The sequence below is a fragment of the Giraffa tippelskirchi genome, chromosome 10 (genome assembly GCF_054371585.1).
Source record: "Giraffa tippelskirchi isolate mGirTip1 chromosome 10, T2T-mGirTip1v1.2.pri, whole genome shotgun sequence".
Lineage (NCBI taxonomy): Eukaryota > Metazoa > Chordata > Mammalia > Artiodactyla > Giraffidae > Giraffa > Giraffa tippelskirchi.
Genome location: NC_137284.1, coordinates 2,351,033 through 2,367,381, shown reverse-complemented (window position 1 = coordinate 2,367,381; position 16,349 = coordinate 2,351,033). Strand labels below are relative to the sequence as shown.

Sequence of the window (16,349 nt, the reverse complement as noted above, 5' to 3'; positions counted from 1 at the left end):
GGGTGGTGGACTCCAGGGCCGGGACCCGCCTCACGCTGGGATGCTCTTGGGCAATCCTTCTTTCCCCGGACCCCTGGAGCCCAGCTGCAGGCCCTCTCCTCCAGGAAGCCCTCCAGCCTCCAAAACTCCACCCCACCCCACCTCCCTCCTCCCTAGACTCCCTGTCCAGCAGGCAAGAGCCTCCAGAAACCAGGCTGTGAGAGGTCCCAAGGGAGTTTATTGCCAGTCTGCCTGGGGGCCAAGGTCACTGGGCTTTGTCCATCTTCCGGGGCACAGGCTGCCTCCAGAGGACCAGGAGGACGACTAAGTTGACGGCGAACTGCACGTGGCCAAAGACGGGGACCCCGAAGCTGCGGTACAGGAGGCCACCCAGGGTGGGCCCAAGGGTCCGGGTCAGCGGCTGCACAGAGGCGCAGAGGCCCAGCATGGTTCCTGCGGTGGGGGAGGGCGGGTCAAGTCAGGCCTGGCCGGTCCCTGAGCATCACTGCCCCAACGGCCTGTGTCCTGGACACGGCCCGGGCCTCCCTTTCCCCCATCCCCCGCTCCGCCCCCCAGCTCGCTCCACCTTGCCTGTCTGCCGGTCTGCTCCCTGCAGGCCATGCGTGGGGAGCACTGCGGCCTCCAGATGTGGTGCCCCTGCCCTGCTCCAGAAAGCTCCCAAGCACAGGAGGAGCCTGGGAACAGGGCCCCAGGTTGTGGGCCAGGTGCCACCCCTCCCAGCCTGCCAGGGACACAGCACCCCAGCCCAGCCTGGCCCAGAACCGGGGAGGCCCCGCATGGGAGCTGGGCTGGGCTGTAACGTGGGCCACCATACACCCCAGGTCACCCCCGTGACCTTTACTGCCCTGGAGTGGACTGGAGGGAACACCCCCACAGGGCCAGGGAGGAGGTTCAGCGTGCTCAAAGAGCGCCCCCTTCTTTGCACCCGCTCCCCAGGCTCACCCAGCTGCCTGCACCCCTTCTACCTGACCCCTCTATCTCTACCCTCCCCTTGTCAGCTGTGCCCTATGCGGGCCACCAAGTGACCTGTGCCCACAGGTCCTAGGCCGCAGGGTCCTCAGAGGCACTGGAAAGCCCCGCCCACCTGTGGACTAGGTGGGCGTGTCCTAGCGAAGCCCCGCCCAGGCTCAGGGCCCGCGTGGGGGGAATTTCAGAGCAGCCCCTCCCACCGCCCACAGGCCCTGCAGACACCAGGGAGCAATTACCGCCCCCTCTGCGGTCTCCAGTTCCCAGGCTGGCGCTGGGAACAAGCTCCGGCTCCTTCCAAGCTAAGGGGAGGTGCCCCTGGCACCTGGTTCCGCTCCTCTCGCTTCCTTGCAGGCCCTGCCCTCCACTCTCCAGGTCTTCCCCTCCTCCCTCCTCCTGGTCTCTGGGCAGAGCCGGCTCACTGCCTCCAGGAAGCCCTCCAGGACCAGTCTAGCCTCCCAAGACCACAGAGTCACCGACGTGGGGGGCCTTGGGGGTTCCTAAGGCAGCCCTGAGAAGATGCCTTGTCCGGCAACCTCCCCACTTCCATCGGGGCCTCTGGATCTGTCTGCCCCTCCCAGGCATGCAGGTGGAGGGACGGAGGGTCAGCTGGGGCCCTGAGCTCTCTGGCCCTGCTGCTGGGGAGGCCTTTGACCACAGCCAGCCCACAGGAGCCCCTGGCCTTGACCGGCACTATGCACAGAGCAGTGTGGGGACGGGAGCCTAGGGAGCATCAGGTCCAGGGACCACCCCCGCTAGTCTGGATGGGAAACTCCCCAGCCTTCAGAAGGAAAGTGGGCTGCAGAGTGGGACCTGGGGGTCTGTGTCTGGGGGTGTCTGAGCCCCACTGAGTGGCCCAGGGGCTTCTTAGACTGAGGTCGCTGTGAGCCTTCGTTCACTGGTCCCCCGGGAGGCACCTGCGCGTGCACGGGCAGGGACTGGGAAGCGTCCTGGCGCTGGCCCCACCCCCTCTGGCCTCTTGCCATTCTCTGTGCCTGGCCCTCTTCCTAATCAGTCTCCGCCGCTGCCTTTCTGAGCCTCACCCCACACCCTGGCTCAGCTGGGGCCGGCCTGGGATGTCATCTTTCCTCCACCTTTCTAGTGAAACCCTGTGCATACTTCAGCCAAGCCAGATGCCACCTCCAGGAAGCTCTCCTCCCTTTCCCTAGGCTGGCCTGGGGCTGATCAGCAGGGCCTGGTGCAGGGTTGGCTGGGCTGGGTGGCAGGCAGGATTCCCTCCTGAACCCTCTTGTGGGCCGCCACCTCCACCCTGCCCACTCAGACCCCTGGCCGCCCATCCTACCCGGTGCCCACCGGGTCCCCAACTCAGGGCAGCTGCTCTGCCCCACACTGCTCGTCAAGCTCCCCAGAGAGCAGGGCCAGGGAGCCCCCCAGGGCCTGCCCTTCACCCGGTCCGGGGACCTCACTCACCCGTGTCTGAGGTTGAGACAGCCTTGGTCAGTATGCTGTCGGTGACCACGTTGAGGGCACACAGGCTGAAGACCAGGCCGGGCATCAGGAGGCAGAAGTGGAAGACGTTGGCCATCAGCGCCTGGTGGGAGGCAGGTGGAGGCTGCGGTGACCAGGGGGAGTTGCCCATCCCGAGGTCCCGCTGAGGTGGTCCTGGGTGGAAGTTGGGGGCAAGGGATCCCCGGGGCTCAAGTTCTGACTGGACACCTGAGGCGGGTCATGGAGAGGGTCTGGGACCCTGCTCTTTTCAGGGATAGCGGAACGGGGCGATCTCTCACCATGGCCAGTCCCACCACGCTGAAGACCAGCACGCTGGCCCGGAGCAGGGCTCCCTCGGAGAAATGGCTGCTCAGCCACCCGATGACCAGGCCCTGGATGACCTGGGTGAGGGCGAGAGGGGGGAGGTGGGCACGGCCGGGCCTGGGAGGGAGTGTGCACTGCGGCCGGCTTGGGGGCCTCCTGCCCTACCCACGACCCCTGGGCCCCTGCCACCAGCCCCAGCAACGACAAGGCTCAGGACAGAGGGCTGGGCCTGTGGTTCCCACGACAGCCCCAGGGTTCTGGAGAGATGGGGCCTGCAGCCTGGGGGGGTCTCACACACATGCATGCACACACGTGCACTCACCCACGCACACACACGTCCCACATCCAGAAGTAATTGCATCTCTGCTGTTTCAGGTGTGATGAAAGTGAGCTGTCCATGGGATTCTCCAGGCAAGAATACTGGAGTGGGTTGCCATTTCCTTCTCCAGGGGATCTTCCAGATCCAGGGATCGAACCTAGGCCTCCTGAATTGCAGGCAGATTCTTTACCATCTGAGCCACCAGGGAAACCCTGAAAGCGCCAGTTAACTCCTGACAGGGATGGGGGAGGCTGTGACTACGGGGCAAAAAGCTCACAGTGTGGCCCTGAGTCCAGCCCTGGGGCCCTGGGGAGCCCCTCCTGTGTGCCCTGGCCCCTAAGGCCCTGGCCCACCACCACACTCCTCTGCTCCTTCTTGGCTGTCTGGTCTGGGAGCTGGGAGCTGCCACAAATGGGGAGGCTAGGGCACGTGGGGGCGGGGGGTGGAGGGGGCTGGACTGGGATGTGAGCCCAGGGCCCTGGTGGCCATGTGGGGTCCTCCAGCAGTTGGCCTGATCGAGGCCTGGCCCTGGCAGGCAGGCACCTCGGCCACCACCTACTGGGGCCAGAGCCTGGGCCAGGGGGCCGCCACTCCCATGATGACTGGGTAAACTGAGGCCTGGGGTCTGAGAGTGGGGTGGGGTAGAGCCCAGGCTGGTGGGCCTGTCCTGAGCCTGGGCAGGAGAGGAAGGGGCAACAGGCTCCCGAAGAGAGCCCCCACTGTTGCTCAGCCCTCCACCCCCAGCTCTGTCCTCCTTGTCCCGCCCCCCTCCCCATGAGCTCAGCCAGCCAGGGGCTGGCTCCCCTTCGGGAAGCTCCCCTTCCTGCCCTCGGCTCCTCCCCGTGGGGGTGGGAGGAAAAGCCCAGAGCGGGGACACCCTTGACACCTGGGATGTGACTCAGAGGACAAGCCCAGCCCACAGGCCGTTCCCAGGCCGGGGTGAGGCTCCATAGCTGGTCCCTGCCTCTTCCACCAGGCAGGCAGGAAGTGCCAGGGGCACCATGAGGTTGGAGCAGCGCCCACTGGAGCTAGGGCTCAGCGCCCCGGGCTGAGCTCTGTGACCCGGAGGGGCGGGTCCAGCCCCGTGGACCAGGAGGGAGCACTCTCCTTGCTGCCTGCCTGGCATCATGAAACTGTCTCAAACCATAACCAAGGGTGCCCTTAAAAAAAAATCCCACTTTCACACTTGCCTATCTTCGTTTTGTTTGTTTAAAGGGAAGATCTACTGGACAAGTTTCTTTTAGTACTTGACACCCGAGAGGAAATCAACAAACCAGGAGAGAGATTGAAATCTGTCTTCACTCTTCATACAGACCAGGATCCTGATGTGCTGGGAGTCAGCGCTCCGTTTTCCCATTAACTTAAAAAAAAGCCTAAGCTTTCATGCCTTCCAGGTTATTACATGAAACTAGACTTAGTAAACTAGTAACTAGAGTTAGTCAGAAATTTCACTTTCTCCCAACCCTCCCATCTGGAGATCCTGTCTGCTCACCTGGCCCGCTACCCGCCGCCCTGGCCCTAGCGGCCATCGCCTCCCCCAAGGTCATACGGGCACAGGCACCCAGTTCCCCCTGCCCACTGCTGCTCTGCCACAGCCTAGGGGTGGGGGTGGCCAGCTGGTAAGACCACACCCGGCCTGCACAAGGTCCCACCCACAGCGAGTACATCTGAGTAAATCCGGGTCCTTCTTGGCTTTGCGGCCCACCCCCCCGTGCAGGCCTTCAGAGCCCAGTCCTCTCCCCTCCGGCCGGCCGAGCCGCCCCAGGGCCTTTGCACCTGCAGCCCCTCCCTGTGTGAGGCTCTCTCCCTCTGGGCCTCTCCCTGGGCCGGGGGAGAGCCCCCAGCCGGCTGGCCACCCCACCGAAGCAGCAATCTCTGCTTTGACAAGGGCCCTGACTCTCCTGGGTTTTGTCTCCCCTGACCCACCAGATGCCTAGGTGGTGGGGGCTTGTCTCTGTCCCCCCCCACAGGACAGAAGCTCCATCCCTGCAGTGGCCTAAGGGCTCAGTGGGGGGCCCTCCCAGGAGGGTCCTCGAGGGACAGAGGGCTGCAAGCCCCCCCACCCCGGGGAGGAGAGTGAGTACCATCCCTTCCAGATTAGGACCACCTGGGCTGTCTTCAGTGAGACCCCAACCCCGAGGACCACCACACACAGGGAGCTGGGGGGACGCGGTGAGCCCCTTGGGTGGGGCAGGAAGTGCTTTGCCGGGACAGCTTCAGCAGCAGTGGGTTCCCCTCCCCGGACCCCTGGTGACCAGCCCTACCCTGGGTGGGATGGAAGTGACCGAGGCCCTCTCTACAGACACAGCTCAGGGCCTCAGCTGCCCCCCACCTTCGCCCGCTGGACTGAAGGCCTGAGGCCCGGCATCCAGCCGCTCTGCGGGCTCCCCCCTCCCCAGCCCCCTCTTCCTGGTGGGCCGGTGGGAGGGTCCCCAGGCCGCACCCAGGCTTGCTCCCCCACCCACCTGTCCACCCCATCATCACAGGTGCCAGAGCCCCGGGCCCAACTTGGCAGGCCCACCCTCACCCCACACCAGGCCCGAGGTTAGGAGGGTCCGTCCCTACACAAGGGTCTCAAGGGGTCTGCTGGCTTCAGCCAAGGCCTAGCCTCGGTCTCCTGGGCTCAGGGAGCCCAGGATGAGCTCAGGCCCCCGGCAGGCTGGGAGCAGCTCTTTATTTTACTTATTTAAAAAGTTTAATTAAAAAAACTGTTGTTAATTTATTTTTGGCTGCAACACACATATGTGGGATCTCAGCTCCCGCACCCAAGGATCCAACCTGCGCCCCCTAGAGCGGAAGCCTGGGGTCCTAACCACTGGACCTTCAGGGTCGTCCCGGGAGGGGCCATTTAGAACAAGGCTCCAGCGGCCCCCGGTTCAGAGCATCAGTGTTGTTGTTTTCTGTTTATCTACTTTCCCCCACCAAGCTGGCACTTCCCAGCCCACGCAGCTAGGCCCACGGCGGGGTGGGGGCCGGCCCCTCCCCGGAACGGCTATTTCAGTCCGGGGTCCAGCCCGGCCCCGGGCCCAGAGGCTTGGGCAGCAGATGGCCTGGAGGTGCTGTGACCGCCACCCGCTTCCGGAGAGGTTCAGCGCTCCCGCCGCCGCCCGCCAGGTCCCAGAATAGCCCCTCCCGCGCGCCGGCTGTCAGGCAGACGTCCCGGGGGGCGGCAGGCACGTCGCCACCTGTCCCCGCCATGGTGGCACCGCCGGTGGGCAGGCGCGGGGCACGCAGAGCCCAGCCGTTCTCCGGGTCACACGCCCCCTCCACGGGGGTCCGCTCCCCCCACCCCCGGCCGGCCCAGGTGGGTGCTGGGAGGGCCGTGGGCCTCTGACGTGCTTCCTGACGGGAGGTGGAGGGCTCACCAGCCCCCAGTGTGGATGAAGCTCCCCTCTCCCCTCTCAGATGGGACCCCCCGGCAGATGGATGGGCAGGGAGTGCGCGTGTGTGCGTGCTGAGTTGCTTCAGTTTTGTCCGACTCTGTGCAACCCTATGGACCATAGCCGGCCAGGCTCCTCTGTCCATGGGATTTCCCAGGCAAGGATCCTGGAGTGGGTTGCCATGCCCTCTTCCAGGGCATCTTCCGAACCTAGAGATCGAACCTGCGTCTCTTAAGCCTCCTGCATTGGCAGGCGGGCTCTTTACCGCCAGCACCACCTGCGAGGCTCGGGCAGACAGGGCACGCAGGTGCAGACCAGGTGTGGGAGCTGCGAGCAGGGGGGGAGGACAAGCCAGAAGCTAAGGTGCGGACGGAGCACCCAAAAGGTGGGTGTGTGGGATGGCTCCCGTGCTGCTCAGAAACTGAGGGGCTGGTCTGTGAGGCCCTGGGGCCCTGGGAGCCCACCCGCCCGGCACGCCCAGCACCCACTCACCATCTGGAGGACCCCGAAGAAGGACATGAGGTAGCCGGCCTGGGCGGCCTCCAGCTGGAAGAAGTCCATGGAGATGATGGAGAACATGACCATGAAGAGCCCTGGGCAGGCGGGGGGTCAGGGGTCAGGGCTGTGCAGCCGTGCCCCTCTGCCCCCCCGCCAGCTGGCCCGCTGGGGCACCAGGGGCATGCCCATGGCGACCAGCTCAGGGAGGACCCATGCGAGCCTTCCTCTTCCTCCCTGGCAGGTCTGCCCCACGGGGCTGCTGTGGGCTGTGAGTGAAAAGGTGCCCGGAGTTGCCCTTGCCCAGGGTGGGCAGAGCCCAAGGCTGTCTGGAGGGGTGAGGGGATGCGAGACTGGGGGGGCCCTGGGCAGGCAGGGTGGGAGAATTTGGCCCCAGAACTGAGGTTGGTGGCCTGGGTTCCCATCACCGTGCCCCTCTGAGCCGTCCTGGGGGCAGGTGAGCTGGAGGGGCTCGCCCGGATGGTAAGGACAGGGAGTTTCTGCAGAGGAGGGGTTAATCCTTCAGCGCCCACATGGGAACACCTGAACGCCTGTCAGCGAGGCCTCAGAGTTTGTTCTCTGCAAGGCTCCCTGGGTCAGAGGGCCCCGGACACGGGCTCTGAGGGATCACTCCTGGGCCTGACTGTGGTCAGGGACGCCCCGGGTCCCCCAAGAAGGGATGCGGGGCGGGTGGAATGTGTGTGTCCACCTGCAGATGCACTGTCTCCTCCCAGACTGTCCCGAGAGGCCTCGGAAGCCAGCTGGCAGGGCAGTGAGAGCTTCTGCAAAGCAGGGGTGACTGGGGCCTGGGGCGGGGGGCAACCGCCGTCTGTCCTCCTCCTGGCCCGGGCGGCCAGGCCCACACCAACTGGTGGGCCACGCCCTCCCTGGGACGGATGTGGGCCTGGGGAGACTTGGAGAACGAGAGGCCGGGCAGAGGAAGGGCAGTGCTCTGACCGCGGACCCCGGAACTCCCAGCCGCGGACCCCGGAACTCCTGGCCACCTTGGCCCTGGACTCACCTGAGGGGAAGCCGCAGATGACCTTGATCAGAAACACCGGCAGGACAGCCGGCTGCAGCAGCAGGCGGGTGATGGCCTTCAGATCAAACACGCTGGCCTTTGGTTTCCCTGGGGCACGCGGGGAGGCCGTCAGCCCACCGGACAGCGGCTGAATGCCCCCGGCCCAGCGGACCTGTTGCCTGGAGCACAGCCCCTGCCAGCACGGCTGCTCTGGCACTCTGTGGTCTTGGCAAAGCATCCCTGAAGGGAGCGCTGGGCTGGGGGAGCGCGGGCCCCAGGTCCAGGATGCTGGCTGCTGGGGGCGGAAGGCTCACACCTCACTGCCCTCACTGCCAGGCATCCCGAAGGGGCGTGCCTGGGGGGTGTAACTGGCCAGGTGTGCCTGGCAGGGCACACTCGGCGGGGCGTCCCAGGTGGGACACACCTTGTGTGCCTCTGGACCGGTGTCCCTCCTGGGGCTCAGCTGGCAGGGCTCACCTGGCAGGGTGGTCTGGGCGTGGGCGCTGGCCCCCTTGGTGCTGGCTGGGATGCAGGTGACGCTGAGGAGGGCTCCCAGGAGGGTGACCACAAGGGCCACAATGACCGGACACTGAATCCTGGGGGCGGCACTCATGGTCACACGGGGCTCAGGCCCCAGGGCACGCGGGTCCCCTGCCCCTTCAGCCGCGCTTGAGCTTTGACAGCTGTTCGCAGCTCACACCCCACCCCTCACACTCCCCCAGGCTTCGGTCTGGAGGGCAGGACACGGGACCCTCAGGGCACATTCATTAAAGGACGGGTAAAGGAACAGACCCTGCCGTCCCTGGGGTCTCTGAGGGTGGGCGGCCGTGGAGGCGGGATGCTGAGCCCCAGAAGGGCGGGGGCAGGGGCCTGGGGTGGGCGGCCACGGTCCAGGGGACGCACAGTTCCCAGCCTGTTGAGGGGTGAGAAGGCTCCCGAAGGACAGGGCTGCTGTGAGCCCTGGGGGCCGTGTTTGGGGAATGGGACCCAGCAAGGGGGATGCCCCCCAGACTCCCCTGGACACCCCTGGCAGCGCCAAGGGTCCCGCCCACCCTGGGGAGCAGGACATTGAGGCTCCTGGGGAAAGACCTGGTCCCCAGAGCCCTCCGGCCTCTGCCTCAGCGGGATTGGAGGGGCCGCACGGGGTGGCAGCTGAGAAGGCGACCATTACCCTGGGTGACTCAGGCGAGGTGCGGCGCTGGCTCACGGTGAGTGGGGTGCCAGGTGGCCCTGGGGCCATGGCACCAGGAGTGGCCAGAGAGACTGGCCCAGATGTACCCGGTGGACCAGGGCCTGGCTTTGAGTCTCAGCTCCACGTGCCCACATGGAAGGCCGTGGGACCCCTGCGGGCCCATCTATGTCCTGGGCGCTGTCAGTCCTCCCTGCCCTCCTGGGGGAGGACAGGCCTGCACTTAGTAGGTCTCAGGAGGCCCCACTTCCAGGAGGGCATTGGGCAGGCCGGGCCCACAGGGTGGGGGGCCTTTGGCCCCCTAAAGACCCAGGACACAGCCCTTACTTAGGGCGCCTGCCCGCCTGCCCGTGCTCTCACCAAGAACGTGACTCAGACTCTCCCCTCAGCTTTCACTTCTGAGGGAGCGCTTCCCCTTCGTGGGTCAGCCCAGGGACACTCAGCCCGTGACCCCCCGGGACCGCACGGGTGGGCCTGGGCCTCTTGCACCAGGCAGCCCGTGTCACCCGGGAGCAAGGGCACTGGGGACTGGCCTTTCTGACTGCCACCGTCTCCTCCTGAAGGAGAGGAGAGAAGCAGAAGCTTCTTACTGAGCCAGCTGCGTGGACCTCCAGGCCTGGGCACGGCAGAACACCCTGCCCCTCCACAGCAGAGAAAACTCCTACACACCCTGCAGGGGCCCTCTCTGTGAGGCCCTGCCCTCCTCCACAGCAGGCACCCTATCCTCTGAGAAGAGCTTGCTCTACTCCAGGGCCACTCTCTGCCCCCAGGGAGGGGGGGCCTGGGTGGGACCCTCTGCTGAGACCCCCGTGGGCCAGACTGTGGACCAAATGGACGACAGCAGCCTGGCCCCAGACCCTGTCAGTGTCCTGGGAGAGGCTCCCTGCGCCCTCAGACAGGGCAGCCACGAGCTGCCCCCGACTCTCCTCGGACTTCAAGGAGAGGACTCTCTCGCCCCAACTCCAGCACAGGTGCCCGCACACGCCCACATGTGCACACACCTTACACGCACAGCTCCCCGGGGAGGACAGGAATCTCCTCCATGTGGGATCAGGGGAGCCCGTGGGGATGCCACACCAGAAAGGCTGGGCCCTGGCCACCTTCACTGCTGGGCCGGGACCTGCCGGGGCTCATACCACTGGTCAGGGCTGCAGTGGGCCCTGACCCCCGCCCACCCCGCAGGCCCGCCTTTGGTCCCCCGGCCAATGCCCACTGCCCGGGATGCGGAACATTTGGGCTTTCTGGCTGCCCGGGTTCCGGACAAATGGGCGTGTCCATTGGCTGTCAGGTGGGAAGGATGAGAGGACCCTGGATGCCCCCGGGAGGGATGTGGCCGGGTATGGACCACACAGTCCCCTCCCCCAGACGGCAGGGACACCCCAGCCCTGGTAGCCAGAGAGAAGGGCCTTTTCTTCAGGACTGTGGCCTCCGAGGCCCACACGTCACTGCTCTAGGCCTGCCCGGGCAAGGACAAAACCAGCTTTCTTTGCCAGAGGCCCCGGAAATGCGTGAGAACAGAGGCGGCCACTTAGATGGTTATTTTGGGAGGCTAGTGACAAATGAGGGGTGGGTAGTTGGGAGCCAGGCCCCTTCTCTGGGGGTTTTCTCCTGTCTCGTGTGGGGTGGCCAGTGAACCGAAGGGGCACAGGGCCGCTGGAAGGCCCCGGAACGGCGTGGGGGCCCCCAGCTGCACACACAGTGCTCTCCGACTCCCCCGGACAAGAGGGCAGAAAGGAGAGCGGACAGGAGGAAGCAGCCCATGGAGGGGCTTCTCAGTGGGGACGCCCTCCTGCCTCCTGCCCCCTCTCGCTGCTGCTCTGTTGTCCAAGACACAGCTAGGGAGCCCCTCCCCAGTCAGCACACCCCCGAGTCTAACTCCGGCCCAGGCACCTCTGGGGTGCAGCTCAGGCAGGTGGGGCTCTGGGCTGTCTGTCCACTGGCTCACTGGACCGTTTTTATTTAATACAAACTGGGTGTGGACCACGAGGCAGGCAGGGTTCATATGTCTTTGTCCACTCACGCCCTCTTATTTTCGGTCGGATGGATTGACGGGAGACTGAACAGACAGACCCTAGAGACCCTCGAAGGCCCTGGGTTGGACTCAGGGTACCGAGTCCTCTGTCCCTTGGTGGCTACCTTGCTGCGTGACCACCTTTCCTCAGGTACAGGTGAGGGTTGGGCTCCTGGGGGCCACCCTCCCAGGGCGCCTGCTTCCTGCCAGGGGATGCCTCTGGAACCGGCCACCGCTGGTCGCAGCTGCCACAGGCACTGGTCAGACGGCGGCGGCCGCAAACACTGCCTTTCATCCTTATCTCAGGGCCTGGAATCCGCTGATCTGACCTTATCAGGAGGGCAGGAGCCCTGTCCACCTGTCTACCTCGTGTGAGCTCTGCACACTCATCCTGTCTGCCCGACATCATCTGACTCCTGCCCTGCTCTGAGGTGATCACGCCTCGTGAGCCTGGAGCTTCCCTCCCCGTCGGCTCCAGGGCTCCTGGGGGGACCGCTCCCGCCAAGGTCCCCCTCAGGGCCTCCCAGCTTGCGCACCCCAGTCCTGTCCCTCCTGGAGGGGCCTGGGGTCAGCTGGGCCCACCTTCAGGTGGAGCCTGGCTATGAGGGGCTCCCAGAGTCACCAGCCACCCGGTCTGAGCTTGGGGGGAGAAGCCCCCTGTCCTAGCTGAGCCCTGGCCCACCGCACTGTGGGTGGAACCGTGCCTGACAATGGATGCCTTGAGGGGCCACCCCTGACTCAGCCCTCCTCTGGCTTCGAGTCCCAGAAAGTGGCCTTAAAGCCGTGTCTGGCCTAACCCTTTGCGGTCCATCCTCTGTGCCCGCCGATCCTCTGCCCACACAGGTCCCCAGGCAAGCCCCCAGCTCCTTCCGCCTTTGCATGGGCTTTCCTGGAGCCCCGTCTGGCCAGCAGGTCAGGGCTGAGGTCCAGCCCCACTAGTCTCAGCCATTCGCGCCCCGTCCGTGGACCCTCGAGGACCTGACGCACCAGGCCCCACCTGCAGGGTCTGCACGACCCTCGGGTGGGGAGGCGACACAGCCTCTGTGAGCCGGGGCAAGAGGTGTGTGGAGCAGGCGGCCTGGCTGCCCTGAGTTGCCTCAGAGCCGCTTGGGGCAGCCCCGGTGTCTACTTATTAACCCTGGGTTTTCACTGGGCTGGAAGCCTTCCATCAGCAGGGTGAGGGCTTCCCGTCCCCTTGTCCAGGGGCTGAGGTATGGTCCTTCGGGAGACCAGCCTTCCCAGGCCTCCAGATAAGGAGGGGGTCACACTGACCGAGTCACAGGGCCCTTTGGGCATGGTGTGGGACTGGGATCGCTTAGTGCCCAGGAAGACTAGCCAGGGACTCTGAAGCCAGCTTGGCCTGACCTCTAAGGTCTGTGGCTGGAGGCCCTCCAAGCCCCGGCTTGGGTAAGCAGCAACCCCAGGTGGGTCGCCTCTAGGGCGACAGAGCCCTTGGGTGCTGGCCTGCGGACTCGGTGGAATCTGTGACTGTCGGGCAACCTCTCAGTGCCCAGAGGAGCAGGGGGTCCTGCAGAGACCCCCACGCTAAGTCCAACCTCCGGCCTGGGCTCCGCCCAACCCCACTCTCAGCAGCGCCTGACAGGTGGCCCCTGTTTCTCAAACCCCTGAGCCGATCCCCCGGACTTCCCCCAGCCAGGACCCAGCTGCAGTGGGCTAGGCAGGCTGGTGCTGTGCACCCCGGGGGCACGCGGCCCCCCTGGGGGAGGGGGTGGTGGAGGCCTCCCCAGGCTGCGAGGTGCCAGGCTGGGGGCCCTGAGTTATGGAGCTGCCCCTCACCTGCTGAGTGACTCAGGGCGCAGGTCTGGGTGCTCTGCGGTAGCCAGCCCTGAGCTGCAGGCTGGGCCTAAACCAGTTATACCAGTACCTAGCCCAGGGCAGCGGCTGCCAAGGCCACTTCCTCCCTCCACCTGCTCCCTGGTGGGGGGGTGGGGGGCATGGTGGGGCCTTTAGGGGCCTTTGCGGGGGGCTGGGGTGGGCAGGCAGAAACCGCTGGGGAGACCTCCCCTCTCGCTTGCTTCCATCACGGGGGAGGTGCGGTGGGAAGGCAGCCTCTGCATCCCGCCTGCCCTTGCTGCGGGCTGTGCTGGGAGGCAGAACAGGTTGAGGCTAGCAGAGAGGCCGGACAAGGAGACGGGGTGCCGGCCCCTGCCATGAGGCGTTGGGGTCCTGGAGGACCCCCACATCCCTGGGCCTTGAGGGGTTACTGGGAGCTCCACTGTGGGGGGCTTCTTACCTTCTGTGGGGCCCCGGTTTCTGCACCCATCAAAGAAAGTGCCTTAGACCTCGGGATGGAGTTGGGAAGCTAGTGGAGTGACCTGGAAGGTGAGGGCGGGGATGGGGTGAATTTGGGGGCTTCTGGAAGGAGGAGGGAAGTGAGTGGTATTTCCTGGGTCAGCAGCTACACTGAGGGCAAGGGCAGGTAAAGACAGGAGGGGTGGGGGGCGGGGGGGCTGGCCTGAGGAGGCCTCTGTGTGTGTCCTCTGCAAGGTGAGCAAACCGGCCCAAGGCCCAGGGTGGCAGGCGGCTGGGTTGGGAGGAGAACCCCCAGTCCTGGTTCTGATGCTGACCCCCAGGGTCAGCAGGCGGGGCTGCCCCCTGCCCCACGCCCCGGGTGCTCCTTCTCACTCACGGCCCCTGACCCTCCCTCGTCTCTCCCTGGACACACAGAGGCCCTCTCTCTCATCCCGGGCTCATCTGCCGAACCAGGCTCCTGCAGCGCTGAGCAGGGAGGGAGGTGGCCCCAGTCCAGGGGGAGTCCGCAGTCGCTGGCGGCGGGTCCTGTCCTGACCCTCATGCTGGGACACCCCCCTGAACCCCATCTCTTCTGGTCCTCCAGGTGGCTTTTCTTAATTCCCGGCTTCTGACACCAAGTGCTGGGCCCCAGCCCTTCTCTGAGCAGTTCCCAGGGCTTAGAAACCCCCCACTTGAGAGCACAGCCCCGTTCTCCTCAAGCTCAGACCCCCTCAGCCCACTCGGGAACTCCTTCACGTGTTTACCGGGCACCAGACTCATCCTGGTGGGGACCCAACTCCCGCGAGTTGCCCAGGTAGCATGGACCTCAGCGAGGCCCATGGCTCCCCCAGGCCCAGCCCCAGAGTCTAGGCACGGCCTTGCGTTCACATTTACACCCCAGCCATCAGCAAAACCAAGCCAGATCCCGCCACTGCCCTCTGCCTGCCACGGCCATCCCTGGTCCAGCCGCCGTCCTCTCCCACCTGGCCCAGTTCAGTCCCCACCTCTGGTCTCCCTGCCGTGGCCCCAGCCCCCACAATCTCGACACAGCAGCCAGGTCACCCCCTGCCCCTGCTCCCAGGGCTCCACGGCCTGATGCGCTGCCCACCGCTGCTCCGTCCACTCCAGCCTCACAGGCCTTCTCGTGTAACCCATGTCAGGGCCTTTGCCTCCCCAGGTGTCCTCCCGCCTGACATTTGAGGAATCCACGTGGTGTATGGTGTTCATTTCAAGGGGGCACTCGCCTGTCTAAGCCTTCGGACCCCGCCCGCCGCATAGGTCACGCCCACTTGGAGGTTCCAGCCGGTTCCCCTCCCGTGGGCCCACCGGGTCAGGGTGCCCATGGGGAAACCAAGGTCCCGAGAGGCGGCGGGGTGGACTGAGGGCCTGGGTGGCACAGAGCCGTCTCGTCCTTGTTCGTCCGTCCCGGTACCCACACCCCGCCTGGCCGGCCAGCATCAACCCCGGTCGGGCCCGCGCCCCTGACACTCACCCGCACGAGCTACTCAGGGTTCCACCAAGCAGGGAGCCGAAGATGACACCGACGCCGAAGCACAGGCCCAGCCGGCCCAGGGCCGCGGGCCTCTCCTCAGGGGTGGACAGGTCCGCGATGACCATCTGGGCAGCTGGCGGGTGGGACGCGGGCTGAGCCGCGCGGACCCCTCACGGAGCCCGGGCCACGCCCCCACACCCCTCCACTCCTCCGCCCCGCCCCCTCCCTGTCAGTCCCCGCGTCACCAGCTGCACCGCGACTTGTCCCCAGGCCGCGTGCTCCCCACGCCCTCCACCCAGCGCCGTGGAAGCACAGCCCACCCTGTACGCGCCCGGGGCCCCCGGGGGTGGCCTCCGCCCCGCCCCCGGCTCAGGCCCCGCCCACACCAAGCCCCCACGCCCCCCCTCCAGGGCCGCCCCTGGGCCCTAGCGACTGGGACCCGCTGCCGAGGGCGTCCTACCTGGCAGCGTGTGCATGAGCGCGCCGGGCAGGCGCGAGGCGAACAGCAAGGCCACTCCGGGCAGGGCCGGGATGCAGGCGGCCGCTAGGAGCAGGTAGAGGGCGGACGAGGCCAGGAAGGACAGCGTGAAGGCTGCCCGCGCCCCGTGCTGGTCCGCGAACCTGGGGGGCCCCACACCCGTGACCTTCACCGGCAGGAGGCAGGGGCGCCCCTCTTCCGCCCCACACCCACCCCTTGGGACGGCCGGGGAGCTGGGCCGCAGAGGTCCACGTGCTGTGAGGGTGGGGAGGGCCCAGGCCCCTCCTCCCTCCTCGCAGGGCCTGTTTCTCCAACCTTCCCATGTGGTGGTCTTCAGTGACCTTGGGGAGTCTGACCCACTCAGTCATTCCCCGTCCTAGTGAGTAACTTGTGGGATGCAAAGGGGCTGAGGGCGTGTGCATGCTTTCCAGAAATCTCTTCCTGGGCTCCAGCGGGGAACGCCCCCCACCCCCGGGACCCCTGCTCCGTCCCGTGTTACCGGGTCTGGAGCCCTTCTCTCCCATGGAGTGACTCTGAGATCTGACTCCTGCCACGCTGATCTGTCCACGGCAGGGTTTGCAGGAGGGTGAGCCCAGCGCCCCCAGAGCACTAAGACGAGTGAGCATCCCGGTCCCCGGAATTCTCTTTCCAGAAAAGTTGCTGGTGGAGCCCTCCAGTTCAGGAGGGCAGGGCATTTATAGCCACAACAGTCTCACCAGCTACATCCTCTCTCCAGCCACAAACCAGAATTAGTGGCGGTTGTGGGTTGGGACGCCCTGGGAGCAGGGGCTTAACCCAGCACTAAAGGGACAAAGTTTGAGCCGGGAGATGGTAAAGGTCACAAAGAGTTAGATACGACTGAGCCATGGAACAACAAAGGATCAAAGTTCGTCTGTGCCTCAGGGGCTGCCATCCCTCTAGTGGGGCCCAGCGTGAGGTCTGGGAACCTGGAGTCACCCGGGCCGTGACCTC

The 16,349-nt window shown here is 65.9% G+C and overlaps 1 protein-coding gene across 3 annotated transcripts in view; it reads right to left on the bottom strand.

Moving 5' to 3' along the window:
* Window positions 1–197: 197 nt before the first annotated feature.
* Window positions 198–16,349, bottom strand: part of SLC67A1 (solute carrier family 67 member 1) — a 19,281-nt gene continuing 3,129 nt past the window's right edge. For all 3 annotated transcript variants that reach the window (XM_081537710.1, XM_081537711.1, XM_081537712.1), the window contains 8 exons: window positions 15,360–15,520; window positions 14,900–15,032; window positions 8,432–8,550; window positions 7,955–8,062; window positions 6,931–7,031; window positions 2,715–2,816; window positions 2,398–2,518; window positions 198–432 (listed from right to left, as the gene is read on the bottom strand). In XM_081537710.1, coding sequence (XP_081393836.1) covers window positions 245–432; window positions 2,398–2,518; window positions 2,715–2,816; window positions 6,931–7,031; window positions 7,955–8,062; window positions 8,432–8,550; window positions 14,900–15,032; window positions 15,360–15,520 — 1,033 coding nt within the window. In that variant the 3' untranslated portion in view covers window positions 198–244. The remainder of the gene's footprint in view (window positions 433–2,397; window positions 2,519–2,714; window positions 2,817–6,930; window positions 7,032–7,954; window positions 8,063–8,431; window positions 8,551–14,899; window positions 15,033–15,359; window positions 15,521–16,349) is intronic.